Source organism: Patagioenas fasciata, chromosome 3, assembly GCF_037038585.1.
Source record: "Patagioenas fasciata isolate bPatFas1 chromosome 3, bPatFas1.hap1, whole genome shotgun sequence".
Classification (NCBI taxonomy): Eukaryota; Metazoa; Chordata; class Aves; order Columbiformes; family Columbidae; genus Patagioenas; species Patagioenas fasciata.
In genome coordinates this window covers 98,046,943-98,061,221 of record NC_092522.1, presented here as the reverse complement: position 1 = coordinate 98,061,221, position 14,279 = coordinate 98,046,943, and the positions used below count along the sequence as shown (strand labels likewise).

Sequence of the window (14,279 nt, the reverse complement as noted above, 5' to 3'; positions counted from 1 at the left end):
ATATAAAAGTGTGTATCTGACATGTATTTATATATATGAAATATTCAGATACACACAAGGAAAAAGGAGGTAAAAAAGTGCAGTTCTCCAAACCTAGCTATCTTAAATTAGACAACAGGCTCACAGATTTCATCTCAGAGATGATATTGAGAAATCTGGAGGAGGAGCATTTGGCAGTTGAAATTTATTTTAATCAAATTGAAACGTAATTATTGTTTAATATTCCACTTTTATATGGCTTATTTTCTGTGTGACACATCTGTTAAGCTGTAAGTGTTTCAGAACTGTTCTCAGTGAGAATCTGAAAGCACAGATTACTCATCACCACCTAATTTGCTAATGCCCGCAATCAAGTACATTTGTATTCCTCTGTATTTGCACATCTGAAACAAATACAATGCAGCTCAGGTTGTAAAATACATGAAGGCGAAAAGGTAGCATTATAAAGCTAAAAAAATAGACAACAGTGAACTTTCATGTATGTGACTGGAAACACTGACAGTCCCAGGTTGCTTGTTCCCACCTGTCTGTTGGAGGTTGCTGACCCCACAGCCCTATTGTGGGAGGAATACTGTGAGCAATCCCAAATTTACTTTAGGCAAAGGTGACTAGGCTGGTACACAGCCATGTATCACCATTGTCACAGACTAGCTCATCGATCTTGCCTGAAAGTAGATTACATAATGAATGCACACGCCTTTTGGCAGCCAAGTCATAAACAACCAGGCAGTACATTTGGGGTCATTAGTGGCTTCAGCTGAGATGGGTATATTCAGAAGGGATTTTTGCCCATAGCCTGGTTCATATATTTTATTTAATTTATATTCTTCATCCAAAGAGTCAGTTTTCTGCAGGCAAAACCATATTTGACCAGAAAAAAACAGGTTGACCATGAGTCAACAATGTGCCCCTGTGGCCAAGAAGGCCAACGGTATCCTCGGGCGCATTAGGAAGAGCGTGACCCCTCTACTCCACAGTGGTGAGGCCACATCTGCAGTCCTGTGTCCAGTTCTCGGCTCTCCAGTTTAAGAAGGATAAGGAATTACTGGAGGGAGTCCAGCGAGGGCTACAAATATGATTAGGGGCCTAGAGCACCTTTCTTATGAGGAGAGACTGAGAGAGCTGGGTCTGTTCAGCCTGGAGAAGAGAAGGCTGAGAGAGGATCTTTTTAATGTTTACAAACATATCAAGGGTGGATGTCAAGAGGGTGGAACCATACTCTTTTCAGTGGCGCCCAGCAATAGGATGAGGGGCAATGGGCACAGACTGAAGCACAGGAGGTTCCATCTGAATATGAGGAAAAAAATTCTTTACTTTAAGGGTGACAGAACACTGGAACAGGCTGCCCAGAGAGGTTGTGGAGTCTCCTTCTCTGGAGACATTCAAGATCTGCCTGGACACATTCCTGTGTGATCTGCTCTAGGTGAACCTGCTTCAGCAGGTGAGTTGGACTAGATGACCTACAGAGGTCCCTTCCAGCCCCAACCATTCTGTGATTTTATGATTCTGTGAAAAGATTTGTTTTGGAATGTGTTTTAGGCACCTTTCTGAGGTAAGCAAACTTTTTTTTGCAAAAACAGTCGTCTCTCTCTGCTGTAAGTTTCCTAAAGATTTTCTTGTTTTGGTTTGTTTTATTAAGGTAAATAGGAGCACACGTGGTCATATTCATGGGCTGTGACAGGACATGGTACAAGGAGCTTCCCTTCCAGGAATTAAATGATGGTGCAAAGCTGGGGTATAATTTTGTGAGTTACCTGCATACACGTGCTCACACCCAGGCACAAAGACACAGTGCACTCCAGACGCTCCAGGGTTTATAGTAGAACAAATCAGCCACAGTTGTTGATGCAGAATCCGATTAGTGAAAGAAAACCAAAATGCTAAAGAAACACTGCTGGTTCTGGAGGTCAAAGAAACTACTTTGGCGCAGTATTCCTTATTGTCCAGACCTAAATATTGAATTACTAATAAATCATTCTGCCATAGTCACATCTGCATACACTTCACATTGCGGCAAACATTAATTTTTTGGCTCATTTTATAACTATTTCTATTACTATTTCCTTTCATTTCCTTTCAGCTGGAAACTTTTTTTTTTTTGGTCTACTGTTTCAACATTACAGTAGTAAGTCACAGAAAGCAAACAATTAGCCAGTAAAAAGTTACACTGCATTCTGTGAGTAAAAATCTACTTTTTCCATTTTTCCTAGTCCCCTCTTTTTCCTTTTTTTTTTAATTAATCAACAGAGAACTACTATATTTCTGCAGAGCTACTTTTATATTTGCAATTCTGGCAAAAATTTAGAATGGAATCACAGAATGGTTTGGGTTGTAAGGGACCTTAAAGGCCATCTAGTTCTTTCAGTTTAAGGTCATTGCCCTTGTCCTATCACTACATGCCCTTGTAAAAAGTCCCTCTCCAGTTTTCTTGTAGGCCCCATTTAGGTACTGGAAGGCGGCTATAAGGTCTCCCCAGAGCCTTCTCTTCTCTAGGCTGAACAACCTCAAATCTTTCAGCCTGTCTTCATAGGAGAGGTGCTCCAGCCCTCCCATCATCTTCATGGCCCTCCTGTGGACTGTCTGCAACAGGTCCATGTCCTTCCGACATTGGGGTCTCATGAGAGCAGAGTAGAGGGAGAAACACCTCCTTCGACCTGCTGGTCATACTTCTTTTGATACAGCCCAGGACATAGTTGGCTTTCTGGGCTACAAGCACACATTACTGGGTCATGTTGAGCTTCTAATCAATCAACACCCCCAAGCTCTCCTCCACAGGGCTGCTGTCAATCCATTCTCCCCCCAGCTCATACCACTGTTCACGCTTAGCTGAAAGCAGGCTTCAACAGAACAGTTGAAATTTTCCTTTTCTAGGATATGCACATCTTTTAGACATAGTCTAAATCTGAAATAAAGTAATTCTGACTGTTTTTGTTGGGACCTCTTCTTACTTTATGGTCTTGTGTTCCTGTATGTGTTGGCCTGTAGAAGTGAACTGCTGAACTTGGGCATATAATTGGGTTAGAAAGCATTCCTCTTTATAAACTTTGGAATTCTGTACTCTTCTCTGAGGGAAAAATATATGTGAATACTTACAGGTCTCCAAAATTGCTCCCTGGTTTGAATGAAACATCTTTTTTCGTTGTTCTGTTTCGCTTCTGAATGCACTATTTTCTGTTTGTCTCTGCAAAGACTGTGCAAGGCAACCTGGCAGCCTGTGCTAAATGAGAGGCAAACAAGATTCCATGGTATATGTCTGGGGACTTAAGCCTTTCTTTGATTAATATGGGTTGTCTCAAGGGAAGAACATAGCATGGCTGCATTCTTTTATATCAGATAATCCTTTCAGAAACTGCACTGAAAGCCAAAAAATGAAACTTAGGTACTATATCACGGTCTAGATTTTCACAAAGAAATAACCCTTCTTTATCATCTTTTTGCAAATAATAATACAAGGCGTAGCTGCAAAATACAATAATTGCTTCTAATAGGAGGCTCAGCTGGTTTTTTAAATGTGGGATTTTACATATGAGCTCAGGAATCTGTGTCTGAGATACCATGAAGCTTTTAGCAAGTTATGTTGTTTCCTAGTATTTCTTTATCCTCTGATTTTCTTTTTTCCCTCTTCTTTCTCTAGTCTCATTTCATGAAGAAACATATGCATACACACTGTGTAATAACATGAATTCTTTAGTTTTTTGTGAGGCTGTATTGCACTTCACATGTATGCAAAGGACTACAGATTGATAAATCAATAGCCTGTGAATTCTGAAAGTCTAATGAATTTTACTGTGAATTCTGATTCAATTGAAGTTTTCTGAAGAGCATTAAATGTAGTCTTCCCCTTTCACTATACTCTTATTAAGTTTGTCTTTCAAACAGGCAGCTGAAACAATACCTCATGACTGGAACTCCTACACAGTCTCATCTATATTGACATGAAAAAGAAAATTCTGTACATATTGGCCAGGACAGTTTAGAGAACAAAGAATGGGCACAATCAGGAATTGCCCCAAATACTGGTTGAATAGCAAACTGGTAGGAAATCCAAATGGTAATTTTCTGGTTGCTAAACACAGTGACTAGATACAGGATGTTGCATCCAGGAAGCATTTTAGCTTACGAATTATTTGTTGTCATTATTTGTGACATATCCGAATATCAAATCTGTTCAGACGAATTAGGATTACTCTGGTAACAGAAACAGACTACATTTGTCAGAGAGCTTATTTTCAAGGATGCTACTCTGTGAGCAAGCCTTTATCTGTGGAAAAAAGTTAATGAATGTGCCTCATAAATTCTTATTTTATTATTCTAATCTCAAAATTCAGTGTTAATTTGAAGACAACAATTTGATGCTATTCCTGTAATGAATTTTTATCTTGCATAACAAGACTTCAAATCATATGTGTATAACAAATATGTCCAAGATTAGGTGTATAACTGAAGTCTGAGAGGCAAAACGCAACAATAATGAGACTCTAGAGGTTCAATTGAGTTAATTGAGAAGAAATATCTAGACTTGTTTATGTTTCTTTCTTGTTGGAGGATAGATTAAGAAGCAGTCCAGCTTTATTACAGATTTCTATTCAGATCTACTTTCTTCTAGTCATCATATGGAATTTCAGCCCCTTGCAACCCTCATTTTTTATTTAGGTAGCAGATTAAACCTTTAAGAATGTGCAAGTTGCAGATACTTAAAACTGTTTTGCTCTTCTAAGATCTCATCATTTATGAAGCTCCAGCTCCCATTCCCCAACTAAACCTTTCCTCAGTTTGGTATTTTTTCACCCAAAGATAAAAATTTTTACTCATAACCAGCTAATATTTAACAGGCAGTATGCACAATATTCTAAGACCTTTTCCCAAAGAAAATTCAGTCTTCACAATACCTCTAGAGATGGGTCATAGTAAAATTTGTCTATTACTCAGAGAATAAATTCTGTCTTATTTCCAATTAGGAATGGTTATCAGACAGTAAAATTGCAATGAAAAATACTACGTGTGTGGGAATAGCATAAGAATGCCGAGGAGGATAACTGTAAATATGCTTAAGTGACTGCAGCTGGAGTGTAGGAAAAGCACATACGTCACACTAATTGTTTTACTGACCTTGTGTGCTTGACAAGTAGAACCTCTGTGTTAGATAACATAGGCCTGTGAGAAGCTCTAAGGCACCTTATCATTGTGACTGAGATTCCTGCTTTGTTGTGAGAAAGAGCAGAACACAGCAGAAGACTGCATCTGCTTGAAGCATTGAAATACAGGCAAATGCAGCAGGCCCACTGATCCTCTACCAAGACTGAATTTTGCAGTGTCTGTGCCTCCGCTTGTGTCACCTCTGCTCAGGAGCTTACGTGCTGTTTCTGAGATCCCCTGGTAGCAAAGTAACTAAAATAAATTTGCTCTTTGTGATTGTATTCGTGGCCTCGGGTTGGTTTTGCGACCTGACTGCGTTTGGCAGGAAGTCCTCTGCCTCTGATTAAATTTAGATATTCCTTGATTTGCCAAGTGTCACATATTGAACCTGAGTTATGCTTAATTCCTATTTCCTGCATTTAAGAATATATTCACTTACATTTTGTGACATTTCTGCTTCTGTGTTATCCCAGTCCCAAGTGGATCACTGTTGTCAATGTATACTAGTAAGTCTAGCCTATAAGGTTAAGGAGCAAAAATTAAGCCAAAAAAAGTGCTACAGGAGAAAAAATAATGGGGAAACACAATACCTTGTGAAGCCAATACTATAGAGAAACTGTATTCTTGGTGCCCAAGAAAAAAGGAAAATATTCATCAAAATCCCACTCCTGCCTAAGTTTCCAGCAGTTTGCCAAGCTCCTTTATAGGGTACCTTTCCATGGAGCTATTCAAACTTAGGAAACTACTTCTGTCTTCACAATCAGAACATATTAGTGAAGATTTGCAGTAAAATGCATAGTGACTTTTGTCTCCAGTCACAGTGATATCCAAGGCCTCTAAATTGGTAACTACTTTGCATGTCTAGATACTAGCTACCTGAATCTTGATTTTAAGAAATGCAGTTTCCAGCTTTCATCATCCCATGTCAATCACCAACATGGAGTTCAGAGTATTGCTTAGCCCACTGTCCTGCACTGGAAGAACAGAAAGGTGGTCAACTGAAAATGTTGCCTGGAGAGACACAAAAATCAGCTTCCTGCAACTTCCCTGAACTTTTCTTCTTGATAGATTAGGTACTCAAAGGTATCAAGTCTGGACTTTTCAGTATCTTAACCCCTAATCAAGAACTATAATCTATTTATATCATCATGAGCAACAATTACCTTAAGGAATTAGTATTGAAACTCCTTAATTAATTTAGATTTTCAATAAGCTTTTGAAAAGATTATTTGACAAAGGTAATTTTAAAAGACCTCAGCGTCAAGGGAGGAAGATGAAGAGTCCTCTCATGAATTAGTAACTGGTCAAAGAACAATCAATAAAGATTAGGAATAAATGGTAGATTTTCCACAAAGAATGAGGGTAGCAGCAGTGTCCCTCAGATATTTTCTAATGATCTGGTTAAGAGGAAAGTAGTGAGGCAAAAAATCTCCAAGTGGTACAAAATTAATTACAAGAGTCAGTACTGGAACTGACAAGGAAAAGTTGCAGAATTGTCTTATGATACAAAATATCTCCTTGACAGAGTGGCAAATAAAATTCATCCTTCATGAATGCAAATTCATACCTTTCATTGTGAAGGGAAGCAAACCATAAGATGACAAACATGATACTAGATTTCAAATGATGATGTGGAAGGTGATCCTGGAAGTAGATTTTGTGGCAAGTTCTCTGAAAATATCTGTTCAATGTTCAGAAGTGAGCAAAACAGGAAATAGAATAGCAAGAACTATAACAAAAACAGTAAAGAAACAAGCAGAAATAAGGCACTCTTATTCTACCCCCAAGGAACAGAGTAAATGAGAAAATAAGGATAATCAGGAATTTGGGATGTTCCCATATGGGAAGAGATTATACAAACGAAGATTCTTCAGTATGGAAAATAAAAAAATACAGGGAAATTGGATAGATGAAGAAACTGAGAAAGGAATAGAGAGGGTGAATCAGGTATAACTATTCACTGTTTCCCATAACTCAAAGACAAGGTGAAGTGAAATGAAATGAAATGAAATGAAATGAAATGAAATGAAATGAAATGAAGTGAAATGAAATGACGAGGTAACTGGTTTAGAACAAATAAAAGGAAATATTTTTCATGTGACACACAATTAAGTTGCAGCACTTATTGCCATTGGATGTCATTGATGCCAAAAGTATAAATGGGCTCAAAAAGCAATTAGACAAAATTATTGGAAGAATTAATGAAAGACATCTGTTCTGAAAGTCCCCAAGTCTCAGATTGCTGAAAGTTATAAGAGAAAAACCATAGGAAAAGTAATTAGTGCTTTCCCAGTTTTACTGTTTTTCTCAAAGTATCTGCTAGTAGCCATCATCGGAGATAAATCAGTGAGCTAGACAGATGTTCTGACCCAACAAAGGGAATGGCAGGAAGATGTGCCAGGGGAGGTTTAGGTTGGACATTAGGAAAAGGTTCTTCCCCCAGAGGGTGGTGGAGCACTGGAACAGGCTCCCTAGGGAGGTGTCACAGCCCCAAGCCTGACAGTGTTCAAGAAGAGACCGGACAACGCCCTCAGACACATGGTGTGAACTGTGGGGTTGTCATATGCAAGGACAGGAGTTGGACTCAATGATCCTTGTGGGTCCCTTCCAACTCAGGACATTCTATGATTCTGTGATTCCATGAAAGTTGTTCTTATACTTTAACACAATAATTCAACTGTTTTTTCATTGGATGTATGAACTTCATTCCTCTTCTAAATTGAGCATATTAAAAAAAAAAATCAGTGACTGGATAGTGGTTGCAAGCTAGTGATGAAATTACAGGTTTGGCAATGTGTAGAAGCTCTTTTCATTTGATGGTTGGTTTATATGATGAAACTGATAGGATCAGCCTGATTCCCAGAGATACAGAGTCACAGAGTCGTAGAATCATATAATTACTTAGGTTGGAATAGACCTTAAAGATCATCAAGTCCAACCATTCACCTAGCACTGCCAAGTCCACCACGAAAACATGTCCCTAAGCACCAGATCTACACATCTTTTAAACACCTCCAGGGATGATGACTCAACCAATTCCCTTAGCAGCTTATTCCAATGCTTGATAACCCTTTCAGTGAAGAAGGGGGCTGCAGTATATTGAATGAAGGTCCTTTTCATTTAGGGTTTTAATTGTAAATATGGCTTTAGGATGCAATCATCTTATGTACAGGACAACATTTATAGGGCAACCAGGTGATCAGGCCCTGATAAGGAGATGTTCTAAGGTTAAATAGCTAAGGGAAGATGATGGCGCAAATGGGAAAAGGAAAAAACCAAAACCAGAGATCCTATCACATCTTTATTTCTAATGCTTTAGTTTATATGATGTCCTTTGAATGTAGCAGGGAATATAGAAACCACCAAAAACTAATAATTAGTTCAGAAAAGACAATACAACCGAGGTTTCATCCTGATAATAAATAATTTCCTTTTTTTTCCTTTAAGCTGTGTAGCTCTTTTTAATTTCTCTGCATGTTTCGTATATGAGTGTACTTCCTCCTTGAATACTATGAGGAATTTAAACACTGTAGTCATCATTTTGTGGAATATCCCTAGTTTTCATCACTGTTACTAAATGATGTTGCTTGGAAGCCAGGCAGATTACTGGACATGTGGACTCTGAGGCATATCATGCTCTGTAGAAACAATCACTAGTGGTTCAGATAGGGCAGATGATAAACCAGACACAGACAAGGAACAGATTTTTGGTCTTTGTCAAGTTCAAATGGTTACAATACTGATAATTACACAACCATGAGGTTCAATGAGAACAAAACAAACAAGCCTGTTTCCTAATATTTTAACATGTTTTAGTTGCTTATTGCATTGAGGATAGACAATCTCTTGATATCTGCAAAATTCTAGATGGTATGAGACATGACTACATGCTTTCTGCCAGTTAGCATTAGTCAGATTACCCCAAAGTGTCATTGTAATTCAGGCACCAGATAACCGTAAATCTGCCAACAATGTCAAATCTTTACTTACTGCTGGAATAAGCCTGTGAAATCTGAGATCCAGATCAATAGGCAGCAGTGGGAGGATGGCAGGAACTGCTTGCACAGACATGGCACTGGGGATATGTTTCACAGTGATCGGCATCTGAAAGACAGCAGCATGCAGCTAATTGTCTGTAAATTACTGTATTTACCAGTTCAACAGGGCAAATTCTAACCTAATGATATTTAAATCAATATGCCCGCTACACAATCAGACAGACCATAAATTACAGCTTTCTGACTACAAAAGTAAACAAACAAATGAGAGAAAATAATGTTTTGATTTGCTTTCAGAGCTAAGTTCATAATTTGTAGTGTTTACACAGTGATGGATTGCTGAGCTGTAGATTCAGTCAAATGCCACCCAGCAACACTGCACCCAAACTGAAGAGGACAGATTTAGCTAGAATCTTGCAAGAGCTTTTCATTCCAGCCATCCATTTCTGCTCTCTCTCAGGAGATAACTGCTAACTTAGCACTAAATGGCAAAACCATCATGCCCACAAACATTTTGATCATATTTTCTGAATTAATTTATTTTTCTGGTTTTGATTTTACTTGTGACCTAGAACTAAAGTGCATCTGCAAAATGAAGGGATCAGGTCTGTTCTGCAAATTTTTGGGAGGTTGATACAGCTATGAAATTGGAAATAATTTGTTTATATCCTATTTCTCATTTTCTGTCTAAGGGTATGAACACATCACTTTTTACCATGCTCCTGCCTTGAACCTTCCTTTTTGTTCTGAAACAAGCTGGTTTGTCAGTCTAGCATTTCAATCCTGCTGTGTCTTCTATACCTTTAAAGGCACACAAATAAACTGTTTAATCCTTTAATTACTGTGGAAGTGTTTCTGCTTGTTCTTTTGCTACACTTTATTGTCTTTGCCATGTAATACTTGCTTATTCAAACTCTTCGCAACCATGTTTCTTTCCCACACCCTAAGCAAAAGGGTAATGCAATCACCGTTTCTCCCATTGTTTTCCTGTTAGGTTATTAGCACTGAGGTGTTTGCAATCACAATCTGTTAGCAACACATCTTGTTAGAATTTATGAGACCTGAAATACCTCACTACTAAGGCAGATCTCTGCTATACATTTTGATAAACTGCTAATAAATGCCTTTTCATAAATGTAAACATACAGTTTGAGTAGCTGGTAAATACAATAAGATAAAGCTGCATGTTGATGTCTTTCAGACGCTGATACCTCATTCAGAACAGCTTCCCTCTAAACATGTTATTTGCCTAGGCACAACTGGATCAGCCAAACCACAACAGTTTCCTGAGAGTATCATACACTGAATAGCAAAGACCCTGAGATATAGGGCTGGTCCAATGGAAGTATATGATTCTGCTCATATCTTTTATCTCTGTCCCCTTGTGAGATATTAAAGCTATATGCAGAATAGCCATCCAGTGCTCTCAAGTTTTATGCCTTGAGTGCAGAGGAGGATTAAATGAATGTCTGAAGCTTTTATTAACTTTAGCTGTTTGCCTCAGTCCTTCTCTGAAGGACCACCATGGACATCTGAAGGATCTCAAGAAAGGAAGAACATTCTAAGGGTCTGTAGAAACACCTATCAGGTCCTCCAAATTACGATAAGATGGCTTCCTCCTTCCTGGGGATGAAGACCTTGTTTCTGGGTCTGCTAATGGCTTTTCTGAGTATCACACAAGCATCTCCTAATGTGTAAGGCTATTTGCTACAGCAGAAACCAAGGAAAATTAGCTTCAGTGTCCATAAAGGGTTCTACAGCTAGCCCAGGTGAGCAGTACTGTTGGTCCTCTTCTGTGAGTGCACCTGAATGTATATGCTTTGGCTTCTAAGTGCTTTCCATTTCATAGGCACACAACCAGGCTCTGGCTGTTGTGCAAGCAGGGACATCTTACAGGTTGGACTTACACACATTCTGCTTCTAGAGACATAGTTCTGAAGTTATGGCTATGAGGCCCAGCCCAGAATCCTACTCCAGGTTCCATTTCATCTCTGGAGCTGTGAGCTGTCTCTGCAAAGCCCACATATACCCCCTATATCAATGTCCCTGTCACATTACAGCCACTGACTGACTGATTTAATGGGCTGAACATAGTCTTTCCTTCACATGTAGGCACAAAACCTTTTACTCCACTCTTCACTTTCTTCCACCTGACTTATCACCTATCACCTCTGGAAGTTTCTCTTCCCAAGCAAAATCAGTTAATCTTCAGGAAAGGAACAATAATCCCTTCCTTGCAGAAGGATATCCAGCAGACACAAACACATCGCAAAACATATCATGGTATGCACACTTTGCAAAACTTTGCTTTTCCACTAATCCATTGATGATATTTTTTGCCTGTGTACTTGTCTCTCCTTGCAGCACCATGTTTGGAAACATTGCTAGACACATGCATACAGTCTTCTTTTTACTTGAGCAAATAGGCATTTTCATATCCTTGTCTAAAACAGAACAATTGCCCCCCTTGCTGTGCTAGGGTTGGCCATGATCTTAGGTATTCCAGAATACCAAGGAGAAAAACACTCCTGAGCCCACAACACAGCATGGCAGGAAATGAAACCAATTCTCCAAGACCTAACATAGACTCAGGTAAAGAACTACTAACAGCCACTCATTCCGCTTTAGTATGTGATACACAAGAATGTCACTGTCCCCATTTGAAACGTCTGCATCTGTTCACAATCCTTAAAGCACGACTATTTGCTAACACTCATTTTTCTCTTTAGAAACTCAGAAATTGAGTGGAATGGGGATGGGGATGGGATCAACAGAGATGATGATGAAGTTAGCAGAGCCCAGCCAGCCAGCGAGTCTGGACTGCACAATTTCTGCAATGTGAGTGTCCCACTGAGCTCAGCAGTGATTCAGCTGCTGGGCACATTTCAGTACTCATGTGCTTGAAACAGAAATATCATCACCTGCAAAAGTCCTTCCAGTGCAGTGCTTATGCTCTCCCTCCAGTCCAGGTGTGAAGTTAGATAGAAGCAGTGGCTATATGTGGCAGAGTCAGCTTCCAGTGCAGCTGCCTCCTGAGGCAGCAGCTGAGCTCTGAAGCAAAAAGCAGATAGAAAAGCACTGGATACGGCAGATTTGTGGAAAGTAAACAAAAGGTTATATTCAAGAAAACACAAAAGATCACATGAAAGGCACAAGAAAAACTGGCACAAAATCATAAAATCATCCAATGTAGGTAGTGACCGTTCATGACCTGAACTTCCAAATACATGTTGAATTGGCCCTAATCTGCTCTACCAGATAATCCATCTCTGCATAGATATGGCATAACTGTTTTTATCATTACACTTCATAACTACATCTAAAACCAAATAAACCCTATGTTCTCAAACCTGCAAATTTTATAAATTCATATTAAAATTCCGCCATATACAAAATAAAGACTGTCTTGTTTTAATAGAACCCTCTAGATTCATTTTTGTTGAGCCTTTATTGAAAAGTATAATATGAGAAAGAATTTTTGCTTCATCTCTTTTAAAACACCAACTTGAGAGCTTTTCCACTGACTAACAAACTGTGTTTACATATATATATATGTATATACATACAAACACTACTATGTATGTGTATATGTATGCATATGGTTTCCTGACCTTATGGAAATTTCAGCATCCTATAGTTGTGACTTATACATGATGCTAACGAAACAATAGAAAACAGGCCTGGAAAGGATCTCGGAAAGTCATTTAGTCTTTCTGCTGCAGTGCAGGATCAGCTTTGTCACACTTGATGAAGTTTGTCTATTCTGCCCTTAAAAGCTTTTGGTGACAGATACGGCTTGGCTGCCATTAAAAACAAACAAACAAACAAACAAACAAACAAATAAACAAACAAACAAAACCCACCTTATTTCAATACTAAGTTTGGAATAAAAAAGTTATATTTAAAAATCTTTAAGACAGAGTACAGTCTTCTTTTTCCCTTTTGTTCATTCTTTGTTAAAATAAAGTTCAGCACATTGTTTTTTGCCTGATTTGAGGATTAGAGACACTGAAAAACATTTCATATCAAAATCAAGAGCACTGAACAAAAAAAAGGACTTTGGTGGTATTGATTACAATGACATAGAATTCCACAAGCCTAAATCCCAGTAAAAAAGAAAAAGTCAGAAACACTGTCTTTTATAATTTTTCATATTTTTCAGATTTCTATTTACTAGCTTCTTTCTACTAACTCTAAATGCTATCCCAAAGTAATTTCCAGGTAAGTGAGGCTAAGCTTATGGTAAGAGACAGGCAAGTTAATAAGTTCAACTTATTCTGCAATTTAAATTGCTTGGCTATATATGTGAAGTGAAAGAAACCTTAATTTTCTTTATCTTCACAATTACTCCAATAGCAGAGAGTCGTAAGAGAAGCACTAAGGTTGGTACGGGCTGAATTAAAGTTTGTGTGCAAAAGCAGCACACAAAGGGCATAAGGGTATCAATGGATAAAAAGCTGCACACGAGCTGGCAATATGCAATCACAGCCGTGAAAGTCACCTGTATCCTGGGATGCATCGCAGCATGACCAAGCAGGTTGAGAGAGATGATTCTGCCCCTCTACTCGGCTCCAGTGAGACTCCACCAGCAGTCCTGTGTCCAGTTGTGGAGCCCTCAGTACAGAAAAGACATGGAGCTGTTGGAGAGGGGCCAGAGGAGACTCACAAAGATAATCAGAGGAACAGAACACCTCTGCTATGAGGACAGGCTGAAAGAGCTGGGGTTGTTCAACCTGGAAAAGAGAAGGCTCCAGGGAGACCTTATTGTAGCCTTTCAGTACTTTAAAGGGGACTTACAAAAAAGATAAGGATGAAGTTTTTGGCAGGGCCCATTGCAATAGGACAAGGGATAATGGTGTTAAACTAGAGGGGAGATTCAGACTAGATATAAGGAGCAAATTTTTCACATTAAGGGAGGTAAAACACTGGAACAGGTTGCCCAGAGAGGTAGTTGATGCCATATCCCTGGAAACATTCAAGATTAGATGGGATATGGCTCTGAACCACCTGATCTAGTTGCAGATGGCCCTTCTCACTTCAGGAGGGGTAGACTAGAAGACCTTTAAAGGTCCCTGTCAACCCAAACTATTCTGATTCTATAAGAAACAGTACTGCAAGAGCTAAAAGAAGGGCTTGTGTTGATGG

At 38.9% G+C, this 14,279-nt stretch overlaps 1 protein-coding gene across 1 annotated transcript in view; it reads right to left on the bottom strand.

Moving 5' to 3' along the window:
* Positions 1-9,240, bottom strand: part of LGSN (lengsin, lens protein with glutamine synthetase domain) — a 58,759-nt gene extending 49,519 nt beyond the window's left edge. Inside the window, exon 1 of the mRNA XM_065836029.2 lies at positions 9,127-9,240. Coding sequence (XP_065692101.1) covers positions 9,127-9,240 — 114 coding nt within the window. The remainder of the gene's footprint in view (positions 1-9,126) is intronic.
* Between the last annotated feature and the right edge of the window lie 5,039 nt (positions 9,241-14,279).